This window comes from Esox lucius, chromosome 18, assembly GCF_011004845.1.
Source record: "Esox lucius isolate fEsoLuc1 chromosome 18, fEsoLuc1.pri, whole genome shotgun sequence".
NCBI lineage: Eukaryota > Metazoa > Chordata > Actinopteri > Esociformes > Esocidae > Esox > Esox lucius.
This window is the reverse complement of record NC_047586.1, coordinates 13,200,001-13,225,833: the sequence shown is the minus strand read 5'-3', so window position 1 is coordinate 13,225,833 and position 25,833 is coordinate 13,200,001. Positions and strand designations below refer to the sequence as shown.

Sequence of the window (25,833 nt, the reverse complement as noted above, 5' to 3'; positions counted from 1 at the left end):
GTTCGTTCAGGCTTATCGACCCATCACAACAAAGCTGCCCAATTAACTGATTCACATTCCCCTTCACATTTCCTGTCTGCTACAGTACGTGTCCCTGACAATATTCCTTTTGTAGTGTCATTTTCTAGCTCAATACCGATGATCCTGACATGTAAAATATACGTCATTAATTTTGAATTAAATATATTTCACCAGTGGACCACAGGCTATAGGCCTACTCTACCCCCTGCCTTATGTTGCTGCTACTATGAGGAGGCAGCCACGTGAAAGGTAAGGCAGGTTAGTGTCAGTTGGAGACAGAATTGTGCCATTGTGGATTGCAGGGACGCTCAGGTCTATGCTGCCTCAGCAATCTGTCTGACTGACTCTGGAATGTGGAGGTGGAACCACGGTTTCTATGGAAGCTTATTCAGCTATAACGATCTGATGAGGAATTCCTTATTCCCTCTCAGGTGGTAATGAGAGTTTACTGTCACTTTGTAAGTAAAACAGACTTTTTAACCTACTTTCCATCTGTAAAGCAGCACTGCTTCTATACAAAAGTGGTTAAAACAGAAATGTTTTTCTAAACTTATGAATAATTTTGCGGTTGGTATTGAGGCTTGAATAATTCTTGATATGATGAAATAATGTGAATAAACAAAATCCACTGCAATACAGTAACTGTTAGTTAGAACATGCTGTGTATATAGTACGGTTTCATTTATTAACAAATTAATATACAGTATGAACTCAATTAGAGTATAGACAATGGAAAGGCTGTTTTAAGGTTGTACATGGGCAAGATCATTATGGTTTCATTTGCATATGTTTCACTCGATGCAAACAATGAGATGTATTCATTGTGCTTCAGATTAGGAGATCAGCTAATTACAACTAACCGTGAGTGACAAGCTTGGAAGCAAAGGCTAATCTTCAAAGATGTCAAACTAATAAGCATGAAAAGATTATTGCATATCTGAGAATCATAAAATTGCCTTACATATTTGATGGGTTTATCATGTTGAGATAATTTTAGGTTTATCAAGATCATTATGGTAAAGAAATGCATGTCATTTTAGAGGAGGTAATACAGTAGAATGTTTCTCACTACACAATAATAATAACAGGTTTAATGAAGGTGAAAATTATGAATTTGGCATCAATGGAAATGTATAATGTCCCAATGGCAGAAAGCTCATGGCAAGCTATCAAGCCCCTTTTGGTCTTCTTTCTCTTTTGCTTGTATATCGTTACAACAGCTTCAGCTTATGGTTGTACACTAATAATTAATCATTCAGTTGTAAATCGTTAGGCCGTGGTTGCCTAAGTGTCGCACGGATACAGGTTATTCTGTGGCCGGACCGTGGCTAGAGCCATGTGATGCTGGTGTAATGTATGAGCTGGTGTGTTTCCAGGTTAGGCTCTGCAGCGCATATTCAGGTCTTTGAGGCTGTGGATGGATTTGTTGCGGTACTCTGCCGGGGCAACACACCTCAGCGCTTCCAAAGGGGAGAGGTTGGCCTTCGTCTGGGACATCCAGCGCACCAGGCCGTTGATGTTGCAGTCACATGTCCAGGGGTTGTCATGGAGATACACTTCCTTCAGGCCTGGCACAAGGCAGAGGACATTCAGTTACCATACTTATTTTGACAAAAGTTCATCAGGGTTGGAGTCAATTTTGAATTGCATTGTATATTGCCTTCTGAATGCATTGCAAATCACATGTAAATAGGTATCTTTGCATAAAAAATATAATGTACATTTTAAAATAAATGACACTTTCACATTTAAGGTCTTGAATTCAAACACATTTTTTATTGAAATACAGTTTCTAAAATTGACCCTAATCCTTTTCTTTTTACAACCCTGTTTCCAAAAAAGTTGCAACACTGCATAAAATGCAAATAGAAATATAATGCAATGATATGCAAAACATCTATCCCTATATTAAATTGAAAAGAGTACAATGACAACATATCAATGGTTGAAATTGCGAAATGTTATTGTTTTTGGAAAAAGACATGCCAATTTTGAATTTGATGGCAGCAACATGTTTAAAAAAAAAAAAAGGCCAGGGACATGTTTACCATTGAGTTGCATTATGTTTTCTTTTAACAATACTCTGCAAATGTTTGGGTACTGAGGAGACCAATTGCTGTAGTTTTGAAAGTGAAATGTATTCCCATTCTTGCTTGAGATAGGATTTTCTATTTTCTTTGTCGTATTTTTCGTTTCATAACAAGTCTGGACTGGAGGCAGGCAAGTTGGACACTTTTTCTACAGAGCCATGCTGTTGTAATACGTGCAGAATGTGGTTTGGCACTGAAAAAGATGTTGTTTGGATGGCAGCATATGTTGCTCAAATGTTTGTATTTATTGTTCAGCATTAGTGGAGCCTTTACAGATGTGCAAGTCACCTATGCCATGTACACTAATGCACCCCCATACCATCACGGATGCTGTCTTTTGAACTGTGCATTGATAACAAGCCGGATTGTCCCTTTCTTCTTCAGTCCGGAGGATGCAGCGTCCATAATTCATCAGACCACAGGACAGATTTCCAATTTGCCTCAGTCCATCTTAAATGAGCTTGGGCCCAGAGAAGTCCGTGGCGGTTCTGGATCTTGTTTATTTATTTATTCTTTGCATGATAGAGTTTTAACTTGCATTTGTGGATGCAGTGACATCCTGTCCACTACAGAATCATGTCTTTTTTAATGCAGGCTTGCCTCCTTCCCATAGGGCATCTCAGTGCCATGTGTTCTCCAGGTAAGCAACACACATGCACCTGGCCATCCACATGATGTAAAAGAATGCTCTGACCCAGTCTTCTAGTCCTCACAATTTGTCCCTTGTCAAAGTCACTCAGATCCTTACACTTGCCCATTTTTCCAGTTTCTAACACATCAACTTTGAGGGCAGAATGTTCACTTGATGCCTCATATATCCCATCCACTGACAGGTGCCATGATAATGAGATTATCTGTGTTATTCACTTCACCTGTCAGATGTTTTCCAGTCATTTGTTGCACCTGTCCCAGCTTTTTTGAAATGTGTTGGTGACATCAAATTAAAGTGGCCATGTATTTTTCTGGAAACAATAACATTTCTCATATTCAACATATGATATATTGTTTTTGAACTAGTTTAAATGATTTGCACATCATTGCATTCTTAAAAAAATTAAATCTTTTACACACCGTCCCAATATTTTTGGAAACGGGGTTGTAATACAAACGTCTATGACTTTGTGTGATACATTCTTTTGTATAACATTTTTGTCTATTTAAATAATAGTTTGCAGTGCAGTATCAGTCCCTTACCGGACAGCTGGGTGAAAATATTCCCATCCACATTTTTGAGCTGGTTCCCACTGAGGGCCAGCTGCAAGAGCCTGGGTGTGTGTCTGAACAGGTCCGGGGGTAGCCTCTCCAGCTGGTTGTTCCTCAGGTAGAGTTCCTGGAGGCTGGACAGGCCCTCCAGACTGGCTGAGTTTAGCGTGGTCAACAGGTTGTTATCTAGCACCAGCATCTCCAGGGAGACCAGAGGCTTGAAGGCCCCAGCCAAGATGCTCTTCAGGCTGTTGTTGTCCAGGTTGAGGAACAGCAGCTCTGTCAGGCCCACAAATCCCTTGGGGGAGATCTTGTGGATGCGGTTGAAGGCCAAATCTAAGACCTTGAGGGCGATCAGGGGCTTGAAAGCATTGGAGGGAACAGCGGTCAGAGAGTTGAGGGGCAGGTCCAGGTCTGAAAGGTTACTCATGCCTGTAAACATGTCGGGTTTGACCATTGATATGTGGTTTTGGCCCAGCATGAGGAACCGTAGGTTTAGCAGGTCCCGAAAGCCATTCAGGGGGAGTTTGTTGATCTGGTTCCCATACAAATTGAGCAGCATCAGCCTCTGGGCTCCAGAAAAGGCCTGGGGGTGTATTGATTTGATGGCATTGCGTTCCAAGTTGATGCTTTCGATCTTGGGGATGGGTTTCAGGACATTTGCTGGCAGGTCTGTTATTCCGTTCTCACCTAGGACAACAACCATACAAATGACAGGGATAGAAAGTAACAACAGAAGAGGGTATTTCCAGCCTCTTTCATGTGGTTATAGAAAACTGCCAACTGATTCTTATTAAAATAGCTTCAAAAAGTTTATATTTAGTTTCATGATATTGGAAACACCATCAGGGGCCATTGTAATCAAAAAGTGATACATTTTGATTATATATACACTCACCTAAAGGATTATTAGGAACACCATACTAATACTGTGTTTGACCCCCTTTCGCCTTCAGAACTGCCTTAATTCTACGTGGCATTGATTCAACAAGGTGCTGAAAGCATTCTTTAGAAATGTTGGCCCATATTGATAGGATAGCATCTTGCAGTTGATGGAGATTTGTGGGATGCACATCCAGGGCACAAAGCTCCCGTTCCACCACAGCCCAAAGATGCTCTATTGGGTTGAGATCTGGTGACTGTGGGGGCCATTTCAGTACAGTGAACTCATTGTCATGTTCAAGAAACCAATTTGAAATGATTCGAGCTTTGTGACATGGTGCATTATCCTGCTGGAAGTAGCCATCAGAGGATGGGTACATGGTGGTCATAAAGGGATGGACATGGTCAGAAACAATGCTCAGGTAGGCTGTGGCATTTAAACGATGCCCAATTGGCACTAAGGGGCCTAAAGTGTGCCAAGAAAACATCCCCCACACCATTACACCACCACCACCAGCCTGCACAGTGGTAACAAGGCATGATGGATCCATGTTCTCATCATGTTTACGCCAAATACTACCATCTGAATGTCTCAACAGAAATCGAGACTCATCAGACCAGGCAACATTCTTCCAGTCTTCAACTGTCCAATTTTGGTGAGCTTGTGCAAATTGTAGCCTCTTTTTCCTATTTGTAGTGGAGATGAGTGGTACCCGGGGTCTTCTGCTGTTGTAGCCCATCCGCCTCACACCATTCTTTGTAAACCCTAGAAATGGTTGTGCGTGAAAATCCCAGTAACTGAGCAGATTGTGAAATACTCAGACCGGCCAGTCTGGCACCAACAACCATGCCACGCTCAAAATTGCTTAAATCACCTTTCTTTCCCATTCTGACATTCAGTTTGGAGTTGCCATGTGATTGGTTGATTAGATAATTGCATTAATGAGAAATTGAACAGGTTTCCTAATAATTCTTTAGGTGAGTGTACAATAACAATCTTTAGCCTTTCTAATTTCAGACAAGTCTTTGGGAAGGACATTTTCCTGAAATTGCAAACAACACTGTTACCCATTTTTAGGATCCAGGAATCTGGGGGCAGTTGGACCGGAAACCTTTTAATCCCCTTCTTGTGGCAGTTAACCTCTGACCTTTCTGGACTGGTTTTCTTTGTGCATTTACAGGCATCTGGACAACTGTGTACAGTCTCTGCCACCCAAAGTACCAGCACTGCTAAACAGGCTGCCAGCTGCATGCCTATTGCAAGGAAAGGGAAGTCTTCAACACTGCAGAGAAATTCATTATGAAACGAAGAACGGAAGAACAATTCAAAATAAAATGTAAGGTTATCCAATTTAAGTATTAAGAATTAACATATTGCAGACATGCCTTAATAAACAAATATCAAAAAGCAGGATGAGCTGAGCAGTAACAATGTATAGAAGCTGTACATACAGATCAAAATGTCCTTATCAGCACTTACCTGTACAGTTGGTGTGACCTGTTGCAATCCAAGCCTCTTCTTTGTTTAGCCTCTCAAAGCAATTGAGTCAATTTTGTCAAGGTGACGTTCCGCTGTCGTGTAACTACCTGCAAGTCAGAGTGAATTAGCCCAGCCGTCTACCCAGCAGCCAGCCTGTTAAACCCCCAGCACAGCACCTCTGCAATGTCACAGTCTCTGGAGAAAAATGCCATGCAGGGATTATGGATGTGATCCACCTCACACAAACTGAGAAATCTCTGCCAAGTGATCTCCTCTGTGCCACAGACGAATGAGATGAGTTTTTTGTCAGTGTGTGTGTGTGTGTTCAACACGTGTGCATATGTGTGTTAGAGAAGAGTCATGGGCCTAGAGTGAAGTGTGTTTAACTTGGCAGGGGGAGTGATATATACGAACTACGCACAGATTGATGTCATGGAGCTCCTGGTGTGTCAAATGCAGGAGAGGATGGGGGTACCTCAGAAGGCACGGCTTCCTGCCATCCTGACAGACAACGTCATGGAGATTTACTCTGAGGTTCGGTGAAGCCGAACAGCAGCACACAAACAGAAAGGAAGTCACTTTCAGCTGTAATTCCTTATGAGGGGCTAGAAGAGGGGAGACATCACCCATTGACACTCTCCTGTTACATGGGGCCCAGTGATGAGGGAGGGAGGGGTGAGAAAATATAGAGAACAACATGGTACCGAAAGTGAGCACAGAAAAAGAGCTAGACATAAAGAGAGGAGTACAGAGAAAGGACACAGCAAGATGAGTGCAGAGAAAGAGACAAGGGAGAGAGTACCGAAACAGACAGACACCAAGAGCAGTACGGGGAAAGAGACAGACACAGAGAGAGTGAATACAGAAGAGTAGAAAACAAAGAGACAGCCACAGAGGGTACAGAAAGAGACAGACACAGACATAGAGAGAGGAGTACAGCAAAAGAAGCTGACAGAGGGAGACGGATACTAATTGAGAGCACAAAGGGAGAGGACAGGACAGGACAGACTGAGAAACAGTATAGACAAAGAGACAGGACATAAAGAGACAGGACAGACAAAGAGACAGTACATAAAGAGACAGGACAGAGAAACAGCATGGACAAAGAGACAGGACATAAAGAGACAGGACAGACAGAGAAACAGCATGGACAAAGAGACAGGACATAAAGAGACAGGACAGAGAAACAGTATAGACAAATAGACAGGACATAAAGAGACACAGGACAGACAGAGAAACGGGACGGAGGGATAAGGGGATAGGATGCAGACAGTCCAAGCTTCCCCAGTAGTGATGAGGGATTATAGAGGCATGTTGAGAATAGCTGCAGATTGACGTGTCTGCTGAGTGAGACTATTTTATTGTATGATAAAGATGAAAGCTCTTTTCAAGCCTGCCCAACAGCAACACAGTATGCAAGCCATATGGAGCAGCATAATGATGCTGTTCTGACTGAAGGCTCAGATGAGCAGCATCTTCACTAGAGGGGAGAAAGATGCCCAACACACTGAGTTTTAAGGAACACTTACCGGATGTGTACTGCAACATGATGTCATTCACAAACTCCCTTTAAGGGTTTTCACTTAGCATGGCCTGTTTAAAATCAGTGACCCCGAAGAACCATTCACAGCCAATTGTGATAGGGTGTGTCTATTTAATACATTTTTTACAGTTATTTTACCAGGTAAGTATGACTAAGAACAGATTTTTACTTTCAGCAAAGACCTCAGAGCAATGAGCTGTAACCTTGTCCTTGAAACTACGTCCTCTGTTTCTATAGCATACTGAAAGTAGGTTTAAAGTAATCTGTAAGAATGTGTGGTAAAAGACTAGATGTGAGAAGTCTTGAATAAAGAAGCGAGCAACCTGTCTTTAATTCCAGGCAATGAAGTGGAACTGATTTTCACTGCTGTTGTCAGCATGAGGGTTTAACCAACCATTTCACCAAATAACGTTTACAAATTAATGAACTCCGCAAAGGACTTTATAATGCATAAAACCCTTAAAGTATCTCCTCAGAAATGTCATCCTTTACACCGCTTGCGTAAATGTACTCAGTTCTCTGACAAACTATATTGAAACCAGTTTGTCACACAATGCTATACATAATAAAGCACATGGTCTTAGCAACATCCACACAACTCCTCACGGTCAATTTCTATTTCACCTAACATAGGGGTCTGACAAAAGAGGCCACTGGACTTCTCAATATTTGAATGAAAGATATATTTCCATGCCACTATTGACTACCTCCTGCTGATGCATTGTGCTGAGCCTGAGGTGTGATACTAGATGTTTGCTAATGTTATCGTATTCCTGTTGATGTTTAAAGGACCAAATGTTTTCCAGATTAAGAGTTCGCTTGCCTAATGACAGCTCTTTTGGTGTCTAGCAGGCAGCTGTTGTGTCTAATGACTCTCACTGAAGCGTGGCAACCCAAGTACCTCTTCTTTATGTAGGACATTTAGACGGTTAAGTGTCAACCGTTGTCTACTTAACAGAGCTTAGCTATCACTAATGGATCTGCCTCATTATCCTTCTAATACCACTCTCTTTCTAGTTCAGGTTATCTTTTGCTTTGCAATTTGATTCCCCGGGATCTGATGCAGAACCCCCAAAAGAACACAATTACCATGGTAATAGAACCATCAGCAGCACAGGAGATATTATGGTGACTCACTTGCAGCATCTGGTGGACAAGGGCATCAGAACTAAAGCAGTCAATCACCATTACAGTCCTATTGTCTATAGAGTCCCTTCTAGAATGCTTTACCTTTGTCCTTGATTAAGCTTCCTGCTGTTAAATGTTATGGATGTCCTGCAGTTAAAGGTTCTGCTGTTTGTTTATGCATTTCTGACTCTGCTCAGTAGCAGAGGATGGAGCTTTGACATCCAGAGTAAATGTGGAGGACTCACAGCTTGTGGTCGCATAGAAAGTGGTTTTAGGTTTTAAGGTGATTCTCAAACTGCCTTTCTCTCCCTTGTTGTCATAACATGATCTAAGACTTCGAATGGACCACATCCAAGTCAAGAGTTCTTGAACACAGAAAATGGAATAGTCAAGTGTCAGTTATGTTCACTGGGGTCTGTGGGTGACTGGAAGCAACACAACAGCCTGAAATATTCCTTATTTCAACACTCATCAGATAGATTTCGGACTCACAACAAATCAACATAGCGACAACATCTGCTTTGAGAATGTCAGGAAAGCGGTACAGTCAAAGTACACATAGACTCTCACACGCGCTAAAAGCAGACATCTGTATTCATGCCAATCTGCAAGAATTTATATGGAGAAATATGTTGTGTGATGCAACAGTGGTGACCTTTAACTAAGCTACATACAAACTATTTGCTGACACCAAGAAATATCTTCAGTCCCTGAGCCAGGCAGTTAAGCCTAATTGCTCCCCATGTTGTTGCTGTACATATTTTGGGACGGCCTAGTCAATGGCCACATCTGATGCTAATCGATATATTTAGGCATTGGGTGATGCATACGTGTTCGTTAAATAGAGAAAGGTATACAAATCGTGTGTTTGCAGGTGCCTTGATGAAGTGAAAATAGTCTTGTTAGTCTCAGCTGGTTGCACCACAGCTCATTCACGTGTCATAGCAACCTGGGTGAATACTTATTAAATCAGTTTCCTTCTCTGTTTAATGTTTGTAATTGATTCGCAGATAACAATTTGCAGATATTATTTTGATGTTATGGACTGAGTTGGTCAATAAAAAAAAAAACTAATAATTAAATCAATTTCATGGTGTGACAATAAAATGGAAGAAAGTCCAAAGGGTGTGAATACTTTGAGAGCCACTGTGTTGGTGTGTACCATCCACTGCACCACCCTCTAAGCATGCATCTCTTCATTATTACAGGAAGTCAGTGGAGACTTTTCCATAATGAGCAGTAGGATTTTACTGGTGTTTTCCAGTGTTATTTGTGTGATTCTCTCACCACGCCATCCTTTACATTAATGCCATTATTTAAATGGCTTTGTCTGAAATATTTCTATTTAATGACATACCCTAACATACTCCATCCAATCACTTAGGACCTGGTATGAAAATATAGCAATAATTAAAAAGAAATAAAAGACAAGATTAAACTGGACAAAAAGCTAATCACATGATATAGATAAATGAACTGTTAGTCTGAAGTTCATTTTAGCAGTTAGTTCCTGACCTGTCTGCCACCTCATATCAGCTGTTAAACCCCAGCACATGTTATGATGATGTCCCTGGTGGAGGCAGAAAAGTGAGGGGGAGAGGAAACTCTGGCTACTGGGTTTCAAAAGCCTAAAGTAGACAGTGTTTGGCTGCAGGCCAATCTACTGGGTAAGGAAGCTGATCCACTAAGCACTATTCAGAGAAGTCCTAGGATTCATATTCTATTCCTGTCCCACAGGAGTTAAAGCACTACTTCTTTGCAGGCTGGCTTCAATCATAGACATATGTGATCACACCAACAAGGTCATCAGGCAAACTGTGAGTAATTTCCAACACCCTCTATACAGCCTTGGGCTCTCGGTATACCATACTAGGATTCAAACTATTTGGAACAGCTCAACTGCAAGGCAGTGACTTAGACCCCTATTCAACCAATGGGGCCAGAAATGGCTAATATGACTTGCAAAAACACAAACATTATATTGTAACTTTTAAGTGTTTTAAAATCAAATGGAATGACATTTCAAAGTACCATTTGTAATTCAGTAATATGAGGGAATAGGTCACAGGTCTGAATACTTCTGCAAGCTGCGTGCCCTGTGTGAAGCTTGACTTGGCACACATTGACGAGGCCAGGGAATATGCTATAAAGCGTAGCATTGCAATAGAATAGTTTGGTCAAGATCTTTCATTTTATTAATTCAGCAGACCCTCTGGTCTACACCGACTTAGGTTTGTTGATATAAGACGGTCTGAAAGGTAATAAGAGACGTAACCAACTCAATGGATACATTTAATAGCCTGCAGTGTGATGGGTCAGGATTTCCTAGCATCTTACATTGTTTCCTAGTATGTAGGAGGGGTTCTGACCAGATCTGCAGCCCACCACTAACATCCATGACCTGGAGGTCAGCCTGTTCCCTCTATCCATTACCTTCCCTATCTAGGAGACTATAATCACAGCCCATGTAATTGTTTCACACCTTGAAATAACAAAGAATGTAAGTGAAAATCTTTATTATTTTGCCAAAACAGTTGTACAATGCAAGCTCTCCAACCAGTGGTTTGACCGGTCAGAACAATTCAGGAAGATTGGATGTTCAATATTAGCAAGTTAAAGCTATACAACATATTTTTAGCTTTGAAAAACACCCAGCTGCCCCAAACAGGATCAGTATACCAGTCGGTTCAGTCAAAAACAGAAGGGGTTGACAATGAGGCTCAGTAAGAACTAGTTCATGATAAATGACAACTCACGTAACCTTCATAAGGAGTCAGTAATAACAGCACATCTAGCTAGAAAAAAACATCAACATTACAGTGGTAATTTAGGCAATTAACTTAAACTCTAATTCAATTTTAAATATCTACTTGCAATATGTAAGATATACAATCACTACTATCACTTTAATATTTTTCCTTAAAATAAAAACATGTACAAAATCTAGAATATTTACATTGCCCAGTTACAGTCCATTCCAGGGAACGTGTTGCTGCTATAGTGAATACTGCTCAGGGCTTTCCTACAGCGGGGTCCAAATACTTGTGTTAGAGAATGCACAGGATGCAAGGCCAATGTAGACAGTTGGCTAATACTACACAGCACTGTGCAGAATGTCACAGTATAAAACTTGGTGAAAATAAACTCCTAAATCCTAAAATACATTTGTTTTTCATTAAATACATGTTGGGCCATGATGACATTAATCAAGTACAGTCTTGAATAAAAAAAAGGTTTTGTGGTACTCAGGTGGATATGGTCTGTTTTAAATAACATTGTTGATATATTGTTTACCTCTGAAACAATAACTGTGACTACCGCAGGAACTAAACAAAGTAATACTACCATCCAGAGGACTAGGGAGGAATTTCACATTGAACCAGAGGTAGCAAAGCTAAATCATTGGGTAACTGACTTTGGTTATACAATGCAATCTCATCCAGAGTATTTAAAAACAAAAAACTAAATTTTCATGCCTTCAATTAAAACCACGCTACAGCTCTAAAAATATACCCAACAAATTTGAGACCCTCTCCAAAGACACCTACAGCTCTGGAAAAAATGAAGAGACCACTGCACCTTTTTCTTTCCTTTCCAAAGAAGTTGAAAAGGAAGGTTTTGAGTGAGGAACAAAAGTAGTGGTCTCTTAATTTTAACCCTTCTGTTCCTCACTCAAAACATTCTTTTTCAACTTTTTTGGAAAGGAAAGAGAAAGGTGCAGTGGTCTCTTAATTTTTTCCAGAGCTGTATATGCAATTTCATGACAATGTTATATTCCTGAGGGAGAACATTAGTCCTATTTCAACTATATAGATAAAGAGCATTAAAATCTCATCATTCACAATATACAAGAGCAAATGTACCTCAAAGGAATCATTGCAAAATACTTTACAATAAAAGCCAAGCAAATACTATAATATTTTGAATATGAGAGCAAAGAAAACAACATTAAAACAGATCAAATATGCAATTTGGTGACAGGTACTGTATATTTAAGTACAAAAAAAAAGATATGTACATGTAGAAAAATATATACATCACTTCAACTGATGACTTTTTTGCTTCATAAACAAAGGCATTAATCAAATTCAGCCAGCCAATGTGTTTACCTTCCTAGAACAGTGAAACTTTAAAAGCTGCTACTGCAGGACTTTCCCATTTTTTTTATTCAAGTGTCCCAATGTCTTTAAATTCTAATTTCCAAATGACTCATGCAGCCATGTGATGACCTGTAAGCTAAGAGAAGAGGGCGCGTGACGGGTTGGGGGTGGGCATCAGTACACCCGGGGGATTATGCGATAACGGACCTCTCTGCAGTAATCGTCCCACGCCGAGCCGTACTTCCTCCTGCACTGGGCCTCGTCCCGGGCCTCCCGATGAACCAGGAGGACGGACAGGTAGATCACATAGAAGTATGGCAGGATGTGGGTGAACCCTGCAGGATGACCACAGACAACAAGTCAACATATGTAAACATGCCTAGCTTTATGGAGACGTTTCTAGTACATCATCAGTAAAGCTCTGAAAAATACATAAAATATTTCAATTAGTAAATTCAATAGTCGCTGGTAACGAACCAGCGATAATAACAGATTGACTATCTAAACCAATTGTCACTCACCACAGGGTAGGGACCATGCCAGAGCCATAATGAGGTCCCCCAAATAGTTGGGGTGACGGACCAGTCCCCACAGACCAGACACCAGGAGGCTCTTCCCTGTAGCAGTGGGGATGGTCCTTAGATCTGGAAAACAGTGTGACGGCGAGTCTTTCAATGTAAAACAGACTAACTCCAACCCTTTAAGGCACGGGGCCTGCAAATGGTTTAGAATAAAGGGCTAGAAATAATGCAAATTCAGAACTTACGGGACAAAGCGGGGTCTGAAGGGTTTCTCCTGAAGGCGTTCTTCTGAGAGTTAGCTTTTCGGAAGACGCAATATCCTATGACTGTAACACAAATGTGAAGCCGGTATTCATACAAGAAAATCCCAGGACTACAACGAACGACGCTGATACAAGTAGGTACCCAGTAGCGACTTACTATTGAGAGCGGTGATGCCCACAATCCAGGGGAGCGAGAGGTGGCTAGGATGATGCACCAGGTAGTACGCCTGGAGGCTGAAGGTGAAGGGGACCCACATCAAGTCTCCAAATGCCAGCATGAAGCCAAACCCATCATGGGTTATATCCATGTAACTGAGGACACCCTCCTGTGGAGAACCAAACAACCATTAGATTGCACTGTAACAATCAAATAAAGGAAATGTACATTATGTCAAAGCAAATGCAGGTTTCTCACCTCATGCCAGTAGGCATCCAGCACATAGATCAGGTGGAAACAGTTGACCAGGATCATGGCTGGTGAAGGATACTCCAGGTTGTGGAGCTTCATCTCCTCCAGGGCCATGGCAGCATTGATAACCAGCTGGACAGAACAGGCACATCCCAGGTCTGATTAAACACTCATTGAACAGAGACAACTCACATAAACAATTCAGACACATACATTAGAAATAGACACACTAGCACCGAAGAGTACTGTATCATCAGATTCATTCAATCCAGTTTACATTTTACCACTAGATGGAGTACACAGTGAGAAACTGAGCAGTTATTTTTGCTAACTAAATGTCTAGAATATACAGCTAAAAGCTACTGGAACAAACCCTACAGACAAACGTACCCAACCAATCAATCCTGGGCGTAGCTCACAGAAGTATTTGAGATCAAAGCCTTTGATCCGAGGGTTGAGCTCCCGTCCCATGAAGAAGTCATAAATTAGACCGCCTGAGTTGATGAGAACAAATTATTAATATTGCCAATATGTAGTAAATCAGTATGGATTACTTGACCCAAGAACAGCAGATACACCTTTAACAACATATGGATCATTTGGTGCCAAGAAAAAAGAAACTCCTAATTATATATACCTATAGCCCTTGTTTAGTTAACCTGCTCTTAACCTAATATAACCTTGAGGTGTATCTGCAACATATTGAGGCTCAGTGGTGTATTCAGGCACTCCACAATGCAGCCAAGCTATGGTATATGAGACCGTACACCATGAGTATGACATCACATAATAATCACAGACAAGTGTCTCCATTGACAACTACAGACAAACACCCACCCTACTCACCAGAGTTTCCTCCAGGTGCAAGCTGATCTTCGCGTGCCCAGCGAGCACGCACATACAGGTAGACACTGAGTAAGACCGAGAGGAGTAGGGAGGACACAGCCAGCTGGAGGAAGTGGCTGTGGATGTATCCCAGGTCCACCTCCCAGTACATTAAAGCCCCCAGGCAAGCCACAGTCAGCACAAATGCATGGAGGGCTGGTGGTGGAAGAGGAGGCTGTCACTCCAAACGTACACTGCACATTTCCCTATTATGCCCACCAAAATGACTGTTCTCAGCGGTGTCTTGTGAAAACCATACACTAAGATAATACTTTATAACGTTAAGGATGCATCTGGGATTTCGGGACACTGGTTGAGCCAAAAGGAGTCCCCAGAAATGGCGTACTGTGTCATGCATGTGCCAATTTGTTCCCCCTGTCATCACACTCAAACACTTCATGGCTAACTAAGGTTTACAGCGATTGTACTTTTTAGATTATAGAGAACATGTAAAGGACATATTACACATCCAGCCCTGTGCGGCGCACCAGTCTAAGCTGCCGATTCTGGGATCACTGATCCCAGAATCAGGGTCACACCAGACAACTGCTATTCAATAAACACAGAACAGTGGCTCACAGTTCATTCTGTACTTCAGCCTGTCTCCATTCTTCAGGGCCATTCCCTCCACAGCCTGGGGAGAACGACACATTGGTGAGAGGGAGAACGCAGCTAAAATGGGTAGCTAAAACACATTGGAGAGGGATAATGTAGATAAAATGTATACGCTTGTGAACATGTTAAAAAACACTTTATAAATAATGAAAGCTTCACACTGTCAACAAGAGGAAGAGGAGAAAACGGCCTCCTGTAGTGTTCCAGATTGGGATGTAGCCTGGCCCTGCTGATTTCTCTCAGTTCTGCCCTCTGCTCCAGCTAACGAGCAGACAACATGTGAGTGCAGGTCATGTGCCCTGTCCAGGTCAGACTGATGGGAATTGTGTATCATCAGGGGGTAGGTGTGCGTTAGCCAGAGTGCAAGCAAACCTTCAGTAGGGGAGGTAGAAACTCTACATTCTGTGCATACCTACAAAGCAGTGAGGGGGATGGAGATCATGTTACCTTTCCCACAGGAAGCAGGTAGAGCACACCCTGGAAGAGGAACCACAGGACCACAACGCCAAAAACCTGCGTGTCCCACAGGGAGTCCAGTGCTGGCAAAGAAGGGTAGTTCATCAAGCTGGCATCCTCCTGTCCGCAAATCACCACCAGACCCAACACGGTGGCAGGAAGGAGCAGCATCATGGAGAACACTCCTGCCAACACAGGGGAAGAAGTTTCACCCTGTTATCACCCCTCAAGACAGGCATTCGATTAAACAACGTCCAGACTAGAACCCTAGCGCCATTCATCATACTGGACAGACAGCACACTGGCACCGTTCTTTCTTCCTGTCAATCTTGATTCATCGCATGACTAGATGGGACAGTGCCAGCAGGCCCATTTCTCTGTTTGAACTCTCACCTAGCGTCCCTCCAAACTCTAGCTCAGTGGTGATAGGGGCTGTGGCTGCCACAGGCTTGACCTCGGCCTCCTTCTCCGTCTGCTCAGCGGACTTGGAGTCGCTGTCTTCTTTCCTGCGTCTCAGGTTGTAGCGGCTCTCCACTACTTTCTTCTCTGGCTCCACCTGTGCAGGACTCTGGAGGTGGACACACGGTTAGTTAAACCACACGACTAACCCACATTGACTTGAGCTGGCATGGGGAGGTCATCGCAGAGTAGACCAGGGGTCAATGGAGTTTGTCAATTCGGTATAGCCTACAGGCATTGCTGTTTCCGAAGACAACAACACAGGAACATACTACTGCTAAATATAAAAACCGTAACACTGACGCAACATTTTACTACACAGGTCCTAATCTAATGATGCAAAGCCATGTCATGCAAGACCATTCCATTTGCCACGCAAATGATTAGAGCTACTATCAAAGACAAAGTGAAGACATTGTTTGTTTTAACCCTGTTAAAAATGTACATACATGACCACTGGTATTGGTTTAACAAACAAGAAGTGCTCATAAGCGGCAATGGTAAATTCTCAGAACTTCTGAATAGAGCAGAGAAAAGACGCAGCGCGTTTAAACAGCATTTGACTGACTGACACGCCACTTAGGGACCCGTAAATGTTTGTGGCTCAGTCCGCGGGGGCTTTGTACAGACTAACTCCGCCATTGACCTCACAACACACAGGTGACACACAACATGCAGGCATCATGATATTCCAAATCTAAAAGACCATTTGCAAACAAGCCGTCTAGCCAGGAACATTCTTATTGCCCTCATTTCATGTGTACTTTCAAAGTCTAATCTTATGACAATAGATGAACTTGCGTCCCCCCACCAAAACACTTTAGTATTATGGCTAAATAGGAACCAAATAAAACAAAGTACATATATTAAGCCTCACCTCATTGACTTTAGCAGCATTATTCTCCTCTTTCTTTTCATGCTTATTGTTGCTATTGTTCTCAACCGGCTTTGTCTGTGGTAAACAAACCGAGTGAAAGAAGGAAAAACATCAACATGCAGAAAAAGGAACAAAATAACCAATAATTGGACAGAGGGGTACAAATTAATTTGACAATAGTGGTAACTCACAGTAAAATGTTTTTTTTTTATGCTTGGTCTAAGAAATAGTGCTCTTTCTGAGGTTGTACATTTTACCATACCACTCTGAATACACAAACACATGGAGCCAATACACTCAGTGGATAAAAAGGTTCCAAATCTCCTTCCTGAACAATCCTGCCTTACAAAACAGATGATACTAACATCAGTACTGTGGTTGGTGGTGATGCATCAGACAGAGTGAAGTCACTTCTAAACAGGGTGAGGACATTTGATGAACGGTTTGTTGTGGAAGGTACAAACTGGACCCAGTGTAAATCACAGCAGTGTGTCGGCAGGTTCCTCACCACAGGGCTTAGTCGGACCTCCAGCACTTCTTTCAGTTTGGACTCTTTGCGTGCAGCGGGGGTCTCCACGGTAACAACAGTGCTGCTAGCAGTGCGCGATGAAGAGCGCCTGGTGGTCCTGGCAGGAGAACGGGAGCGACTACGCCGCCGTGAAGGTGAGCGTGAGCGAGAACGAGATCGACGGCTTGGTTTGAACCCAGCAATATTCTGGAACAACAAACATTTAAGCATTTAAGGTGGTTAAAAACATGTTGATACATAGCTTTTTAAATATATTACCCCTCCCCATACAGACACAAATTATTGCACCTTACATAGGCTATACTATCGTTATTTTATTGTAATTTAATAATGAACAGGCTACAATTTTTATGCTCAGTCCACTGTTATGTTTTATTTCCCTTATTCCTTTTGTATACTGTTGCACCAACGGCCAGAACAAATTCCTCAATTGTTGTGAAACATGCCTGGCAACAAAACACTGATTCAGACAACTGCACTTTAAAAAGTTAACATCAAATAAGAAATCAACTTAATATAATATAATAACCATAATATTTCAGGACACACTAGAATACCATTACACACTCAAAATGGCCCTTCTCACTGTATACTAACGCAAACTGAGAAGGCACATACTGTGGCACTGATACGGATCTGGGTGAGATGAGCTCCTACCTTGATGTCGGTCTCTCTGAGCTCCAGTTCGGTGCCATCCTTGTAGATCACAGTGTAGAACTGACTCTTGGGATCATAACTCAGCACCTTGACCTCATAGAACAAGCTGCTGCCGGGCCAGCGGCCCATCACTGTGTCTCCACTCTGAAACTTGACACTCTGCATTCTCATCTACCTGATAGAGAGGGGGAGAGAGAGTGAGAGAACGTGACTGAAAATGAAACAACTCCCTTAAGAGTAAAGACCTGCCGTTTCCATTTTCTCTTTCAGTTTAGACTGACAAATTTCAACAAATGACAAATGTGAATATGCTGATCCAATTAGATAAACTCTGAAACCAAATGAGTCCATATTAACACTGCACAGGATGAGGTACAACAAGCCTTTAGAACATTAGCTTGCCCAAGCATGTAACATCACCCTACTTGACTTTGGTGTGGGCAGAGTAAGCTAGAGGAGAAATGTACTGTATAGTGTGCATTAAGAAAATGTAAAGGGCACAGACGTGCGGAAGGCTTGACACAATGGAGCTGTGAGGTCAGCGTTATGGAGGGGGCTGCAGAGCTCACAGAAGTGCTGACATGCCTGTCCCTACTAGGTTTTACGCTGTAGTTTTAAACTTGCCACTTTCGCCCCCCTTTGTCACTCTTGTCAATAGCCTTTGTACAAAAAGAAAATCAATTTCACGTAACAACAGAAACAGCTTTTTAATGGGCAGTGGAAGTACCTTGTTGTTAAAATAACAATAAATCACCATGTCACATTTAAAATAATTGAAAGTATGTTGATACAACCTTTCTTTTGGCCACAAATTGACTATTGTAAAATACACTATGAAAACAGATTACTAAAAGAAATATAGTTCTTATGTAAATAGAGAAACAGACATCAAATGCCTGTCATTTTTCCTACATTTCTGTTCTTGTATTGACCACAAACAAACAAATCCACAATGGTCTTTTTATCTAATAAACCTTAAAAAAAAAAAGAACATCACACCTGATTAAATGTATGAAAATGTAATGTATACTTTTCCCAATAGCCCACTGACTACAAATAGTACAAAGACTCGACTAATAATTGTCGTCACTAATCTAGTAAAGCACATCCCCATGAATGAATGAATGACACACTGACACATCAAGGCCTCTCTGTTGTTCTGCTTTTCGGAAGTCCCAGCTGAATGGTTAAAAGGTATAGCAGACTGAGTTGAGCACTGCACTCCATGGAAGATGAAAAGTTGCGAGGTATGATATGGGCGGAGTCTTGATAACCTCCGTTAGGAGTTCACTGTTGAAGTTCAGTCACTACACTAGCTGTCAATTTCAAGCTAGTTTGCTTGATGTGGTTGAATGATGATGTTGCCCGGAAGGCAAAATAAGCCAATTAATGTGTACAGAAATCTAAACTTTGCCAGTGGAAATTAATTTCGAGCCCAACAGAAATGCAGAAAGCTGTAAGATACCTTTTGGTCTGATCTAGGCACTGTAACGTCATATAGTTAAATGACAATCCAAGCTGGCTAGATAAAAAGAAAAAGGACAATTTGGAAGACCAGTCTGAACTCGTACTTGGCTAATATAGGCTGCAGCGTTATGGTATCGGTAAGACAACATTAGCTAGCTGAATGAACAAAATATCAATCAATATTTAAAAAGTAGCTAACTATGTTAACATTACAAATTCAACTACATTTATCATTAACAATTACTGGTAAACTTAGAATGTACCTTCTCCTTTAATGACAATAGCTTCTTGTGACAGCGGGGCGGAGGGAAAACGTCATGCATTCAAAACTTCACTAGAAATGTAAGCTGGTCTTGGCAGGCTAACTTACATGACTATTGTGGATGTTCCAATTCTATACCGTAACGTTAGTCATATTATACGGTTTACAAGGTAACGTTTGCGTTGCTAGCTTTGTTTTAGGACATTATAATATCCACGAACGGTAAACGTTGCATCGACGAACATGTGCGAAATAGCTTTGCAGAGACACACCTAGCTAGTAACTTTAGTGTAAGTCAGTTAACTAAATCTACAAAAACAACAAGTTGCTAGTTACGTGTATTTAGCTAGTTCAGTAGCGAAATAGCTGACCCCATACAAGCCCAAAAACGCATTGACAAAAATAGCTACAGTAGCTAGCTATCGTTCGTTACTTGGCTAACTAGCCAGCCAGCGACCAAGTTCTCAACAAAGACAGAAACTGACAAACTTAACACACATTACGTTGTTAATATGCAGTCTTACCTTTACTATGTTGTTACAACTCCAAATAAACAACTAATATACGTCACGTTACCTATCCCTTTAAAAACGTGAAACAATAATATAGTTATTTATTTTTAAACGATGGTAATACGCGTTCTCCCTCCCTCTATCGGCGAAGCCTACCAGTGTCTACGATGGCGCGAAGACCGTTCATTGGCTACAAAGCCGTCCTTTGAAAAATATGAAAATGTCTGGTTGGTCGACCGAGCATTTAAAAATACTTGCGGATTGGTTGAAAACATCAGGTCCTTCTACCGCTTACTGTGTTTACCGTGTGGGAGTTCTCCAAACGTCAGACAAAATGGAGGAGAACGTTCGTGGATGATCAGTATTCTTACAATTATTATTTCGACATTTAAGATTTCTTCATTACTGTAGCATTACTGATGCATGGAAAATAACATACTGACAAATACATATTTCTTTTACATTTGATTGGAGCATTCAAAACTTTTTTTTTTTTTTTAAGTCAAGACAAACTTGGTATAAAACTATTCGGTCTTAAAATTTTATTTTACGTTTGAACTTACATGTAAACTATTAATCAGTATGGTCATGCCAACCACAGCTTGTTGCATGAGTCACATGTCCTTATTGTTATGGGGAACCAAATATATGAAACAGTAATATTTGTATGGAACACTATTTCTATGTTCAAGAATACATTTAATATTTACACCTAGGCTACATGTCAAGAAGGCAGATATAATATAGTTAGTCAAGCTACCTTGTTTTATTAACTTGCTTAAAGTCACAATGTTATATTAGGCAATGGTTTGATGTGTTGTGATAATGATTTCTTAAAAATAATAGTTTTATGCATATTGAGTAGGAAATGTGCTTTACAAATGAGATATTATCTACTTTAAAATATGAAAATAAATTGTATTAGTTACAATGCAATTCATTTCTAATAGGAATGTTTTCTTTTTTGAAAAACCTTTGATTGCACAGATCGTATTTTTACTTTCGAAAGTGCTCATACATTCTAGACTCCAACAAATTCATCTAATAAAACCCTAGTTTGTACTGTGCAGGAAACGAAAATACCAACAACCAGTGTGGTACTCTTTCTGTGCAGTATTCAAAACGTATAGCCTACACATGTCCGCTTTTAACAATGGGTGCGATCACCCCCAAACCGCTCTCAACTACCCGCAAGGCTATCAACGCCCGTTTCCAAGGGATTTTTTAAGCACGGATAAGACCAAGCGCGGTTGGGAAGGAGTTACTTTTTGCATTAAGCCTACATACCAACTGGTAATGCTACGCGATCCCCACTATAAAATAGATTTACCTCAAGTTACATTGTGTAATTTTGATTTCACTGTAGGGTGTTACTTTCAATTGCATTTGTGCAGAACCACATTCAATGAATCAGAGAGATTGCAAGGAATATATAAAAATTAGTTATGTAGACTGACTACCATGAAACAGTTCTCAAAGCTTGTAATTTCATGACAAGAGAAGGATTATGATTTATATAAAACACCCAGTTAAGTGTTTTCTCAGCCCGCTCTCTGAGGTCATAAAGCCATGCAGCCGCTTATTTAATCTTCCTGTTTTACAGTAGTTTCCGCCACAGCAGAAACCTCTACTCTGGCTGCTACACCAAAACCTCAAATGAACTGCATAACTATGCCGACCTATCAGCCCCTCCTCCAGGAAGTTTTGCAAACTGCTCGCACGGACACACGCACGCACTTGACACTCCTGAGGTGATCTCACTCTTTGGTGCAGTCTCACAGATATGAACAAGTTCAATTGAAAGACTGAGAAATGTCAGAGAAACACAAATCCACGTTTGGTCATTCTGATCGGTCTCATTGTCTATAATTTTAGAACTCCCCTGTAACTTTCCTTTAGACACAAGCCATTGTTCTATCCTTTAGACAGCTCTGCAAAAAATGTGATATGTTGGGTACTCTTCATTTACTGCCATTGTATGTATGTCCAAAAATAATTGAATAAAAATGTACTTGAAATATTTTGTATACTTTTATTTTATATGTGCATGTGTCACCTTAAAAAAATAAACATTTAAAAAAGTAAATACTTTGTGTAATGGCAGTATTTGGAGATTGATGCTCAAGGAAAAGAGTTGGTGACATTTACAGCAGAAGAAAATGATCCAGATATATTTTTAGGAATTAGTTAATGAAACAATGAAAACTGAACACTCTACAACAAAAACAGTTTGGTTTTAATCATGTATTGCAATTTTTTATTTCATTCGCTCAAACAAAACAATGTTAGCAAGTAAGAAAATTCTAGTTAACATGAGAACAGTATGGTACAATGTGAATTATAAAATAATAAAAAGGAAACTGATAAATGAATTTCAGAGACATTCAGTTAAATTCCTCCTGCATAACATTAATGTCCACTAGCTTCAGTTCCCTCAGTAGATAGCAAAAGCTGTGTTTGGGGACATAATCAACCATTTGATGTCAACATGAAACAGATTTCACTGGAGGATATATAAATTCTCAAGCCCCAAGAACCTCAATGTTGGAACAAACTGCTCTTCAACTTACAAATGGCATAGGGGGAAAACATACTTCGAAACATCCACTATAACTTCATTCTCCCTTCAAATAATTATACCTGGTTGCAAAATGTTTGTAAAATGACAGATTGACAGTTCCTACAATTGTTCGTAGTCTTTTTGACATTGAATGCAATTTCAAAACAAGGCACAAACCATGAAGTTCACAAACAGAATTATGCATGTACAGTAGATATGAATGATCTTTGATCAGAATGTTTAACTTCTTAATTCAAAGGACTTGGTATGGAGATCTCTCTCGACAACCATAAAACACAAGGCGACTCAAGAGTGTGACGCGTGTAGAAGAAATTCATATCTGAAACCTTTGGTGAGATAGCCACACTATTGGCGATGGCTGCATCATGTAAGCAGGGTAATCATAGTATCATGAATTTATATGGGTTTATAAAGTGCAATTGATGCTGTAAACACTCTTCTGTACAAACCTTTCAATGCTTTGATTCAGAGAGAATGACAAATGATTTGTTTTAAGCCAAAAACACACAGGTGGAGTGTCGTGAAGATTGCTCAGTCACCCCCACCTCTTCAGCTGTGGCCATGACCGGACCCTGATCAAAGACAATCCTCTTACCAGAAAGTCAAGAGAATAAAAGCAAGAACTTTTAGACCAGACACCAGTATCAGGTTGACTTGGTTTCTCTCAGTTGATTGTACATCGAGATTTTTAGGAAAGCAAGCACTGTACACAGAAAATATTTTTGAAAAAGGAAACATAAACCTTCATATTATGGGGGAAGGAATAAAGGCAAACAAAATGCAACAAAGAATCATTAAGCACAAGAGAAACACCAAATGGCACAAGCATGTCCAGATAACGCCATACTCATTTCTGGGGGTGTCCCTCGTGTTGTTTTTCATTACTACTTTTCTTTTAAAATTCAAAAAAGGAATACAATTCAGCTGCGATATCGATAACAAAAAGATATAGCCGGCTCGAATCGCAAAAAGTACTTTGAAGTGAAAAATGAATGGCGTACCTATGTAAATGGATCACATTATGGCTATAAACAGAGAGGGTGTGTCAATCCTTATCTTCTCTCCAGCCGTCTGTTCAGAAACAATCTCTCTGAGGTGGACATACAGTAGTGGACAGGAGGTGGGAGCGGATCACCGTCGCACACTCACGTCCTCAACAGGGGTTCAGAATGGTGTTAAGGACAAGAAACTTAAAGAGGAAAAAATGTGGGGCAAATTCAACCCAGGTGCTACACTTATTGCTTATAAACTGACAGACAATTCAATTTCGTGGCAGCTGCATGACCCTCACCATACAAAACCTTACATGCACCAAATAAATCTGTCAAAATGAGAGGGAGAAGAAAAAAAAAAAAGTTCAGATCATAGTAACAGTACAAAGATTTCAAATAGCTCTTTCTACAGATCTGGTAATAGTGATTTTAGCATTAACCATCACTAATTGACAGAGGTTGTTTGGTAAAGAGCTACAATGATTGACTGTAGAAAGGCATGTACCTTTAATGACTGTCTCATCAGATTGCAACACAGAAACAGTGGTCAGAAATGCAGTACAGCAGCTCTTTAGAGCAATCATTTCTATAGAAAAAAGATAATGATATTCAGATATTAAGCCAAAAGACTAAGAGACAGACCGTCTGGTAAAGATTGAATTAAGCTACTTGATATGGCCTTGGTTTACATTAAAACAGAAATGATCGATAGACTTGTAGATACTTTTTTCTTTTGTACATATTCAGGTTAAAATAGTATTTGAGGAAGACAAGCTTTACAGTCCTGCAGCAGTAGACAAAGACAATACCAAGTCCATCAGTCCCTCATTAACATCCCAACGTTCCCTCCAATGGCCCTATGGGAAACTGAGTCCTACTACCCTTTCCCTCCCCTTCTGCCTCCAAACTTCACATTCACCCACTAAATGTGCCCTTTTCTTATAAGAATCCCAATTCTTAGTGCGAATGCTGTCTATTTGATTTGTCAGACTTTAATACAGTTATCTGTTGGATGTTGTTTTTTTTTTGTTATTTGCTGATTTTCCTTGTTTTCTTGTGTTACTGAGTGAGAAATCTTTGCATAATGACAGTCACTTCTCTTAAGACTGTCCTGCCCACCCATTGAGGCAAAGGGAAAAAAGCGGGAACGGCCAGGCTTCACAAGATGAACGTCAGCAGTGCGTCCATGCTACACGCCCCCTGCTCTCCCTCGTCCCCCAGCTGTGTCTGATGCTGCTCCGGCCACAAACTGTCTTCTCTATTAATATGGTTACTGTTATCATCGCCACCTTTTTAAACTTTTTTTTTTTGTTTTCCATTTTTGTTTCTTTATAATATTGTCCTATTGGAAGTAGACCTATCGCAGATGCCCAGTAATGAACAGGGACGTGAGATCCTTCTATGCCGTGTTTGACTTGCCCAGCTCCTCTCTGATGGCTGTGGACAGACAGACATGTCAGTTATATTGGGTTATATGCTGTTTTTGGTGTCATATAACCCTAGAAGTGGCATGAATGGTGTGATTCTAATTCTCTGATCACAATGGTACAGTAGAACTCTACAGAATCGAAGTTCGTCATCTACTTCGGCCACCTATCTCACACACTTGTCACCTATCACACCGCAGTATGTGGCTCAGGTTTATCGATTAGTTACCATCAATTAGTTCCTCTTTCAGCTTCGACAACTCCTTCCTCATCTCGTCCAAAATATCCTGAAAAGACAATGTTGGAAGAACAAGATTAGAGATAAAAACGGTGTAAAATGTCCCAAAACGTAAGCACCCCCAACACGTGATACAGCCTGAAGCTCTGTATTAACGCAGCTGGAGGAAACCGTGGCTCTAGCGTCATTTGGAAGCCCATATAGTGTGACGGCTCGGTCTCAACTCTGGTTCAGAG

The 25,833-nt window shown here is 40.8% G+C and overlaps 3 protein-coding genes across 4 annotated transcripts in view; all 3 read right to left on the bottom strand.

Annotated features, from left to right (window-relative positions):
• Positions 1-700: 700 nt before the first annotated feature.
• On the bottom strand, positions 701-5,975 carry si:dkey-1j5.4 (leucine-rich repeat-containing protein 15). 2 transcript variants are annotated; one of them, XM_020056127.2, is made up of 4 exons: positions 5,677-5,975; positions 5,265-5,479; positions 3,306-4,004; positions 701-1,589 (listed from the first exon to the last, which is right to left on the bottom strand). In XM_020056127.2, the coding sequence occupies exons 2-4, from the start codon at positions 5,446-5,448 to the stop codon at positions 1,399-1,401; spliced, it is 1,074 nt and encodes a 357-aa protein (XP_019911686.2). In that variant the 5' UTR covers positions 5,449-5,479; positions 5,677-5,975; the 3' UTR covers positions 701-1,398. The 2 variants fall into 2 exon arrangements, with proteins under 2 accessions (XP_019911686.2, XP_010880963.2); XM_010882661.3 differs by having other exon boundaries at positions 5,265-5,450.
• Positions 5,976-12,048: 6,073 nt separating this feature from the next.
• lbr (lamin B receptor) lies at positions 12,049-20,521 on the bottom strand. Its single transcript, XM_010882658.5, has 14 exons — positions 20,372-20,521; positions 18,119-18,293; positions 17,441-17,647; positions 16,933-17,007; positions 15,990-16,164; positions 15,588-15,781; positions 15,105-15,159; positions 14,487-14,681; positions 14,031-14,134; positions 13,647-13,772; positions 13,389-13,557; positions 13,214-13,294; positions 12,969-13,091; positions 12,049-12,782 (listed from the first exon to the last, which is right to left on the bottom strand). Exons 2-14 carry the CDS (start codon positions 18,287-18,289, stop codon positions 12,622-12,624), a joined length of 1,836 nt encoding a protein of 611 aa, XP_010880960.1. The 5' UTR covers positions 18,290-18,293; positions 20,372-20,521; the 3' UTR covers positions 12,049-12,621.
• A 3,762-nt stretch (positions 20,522-24,283) lies between these two features.
• The window catches only part of enah (ENAH actin regulator), a 56,831-nt gene continuing 55,281 nt past the window's right edge, over positions 24,284-25,833 (bottom strand). Inside the window, 2 exon segments of the mRNA XM_029114506.2 lie at positions 24,284-25,369; positions 25,589-25,646. Of these exon segments, the coding sequence (XP_028970339.2) occupies positions 25,332-25,369; positions 25,589-25,646 (96 nt within the window). The 3' untranslated portion in view covers positions 24,284-25,331.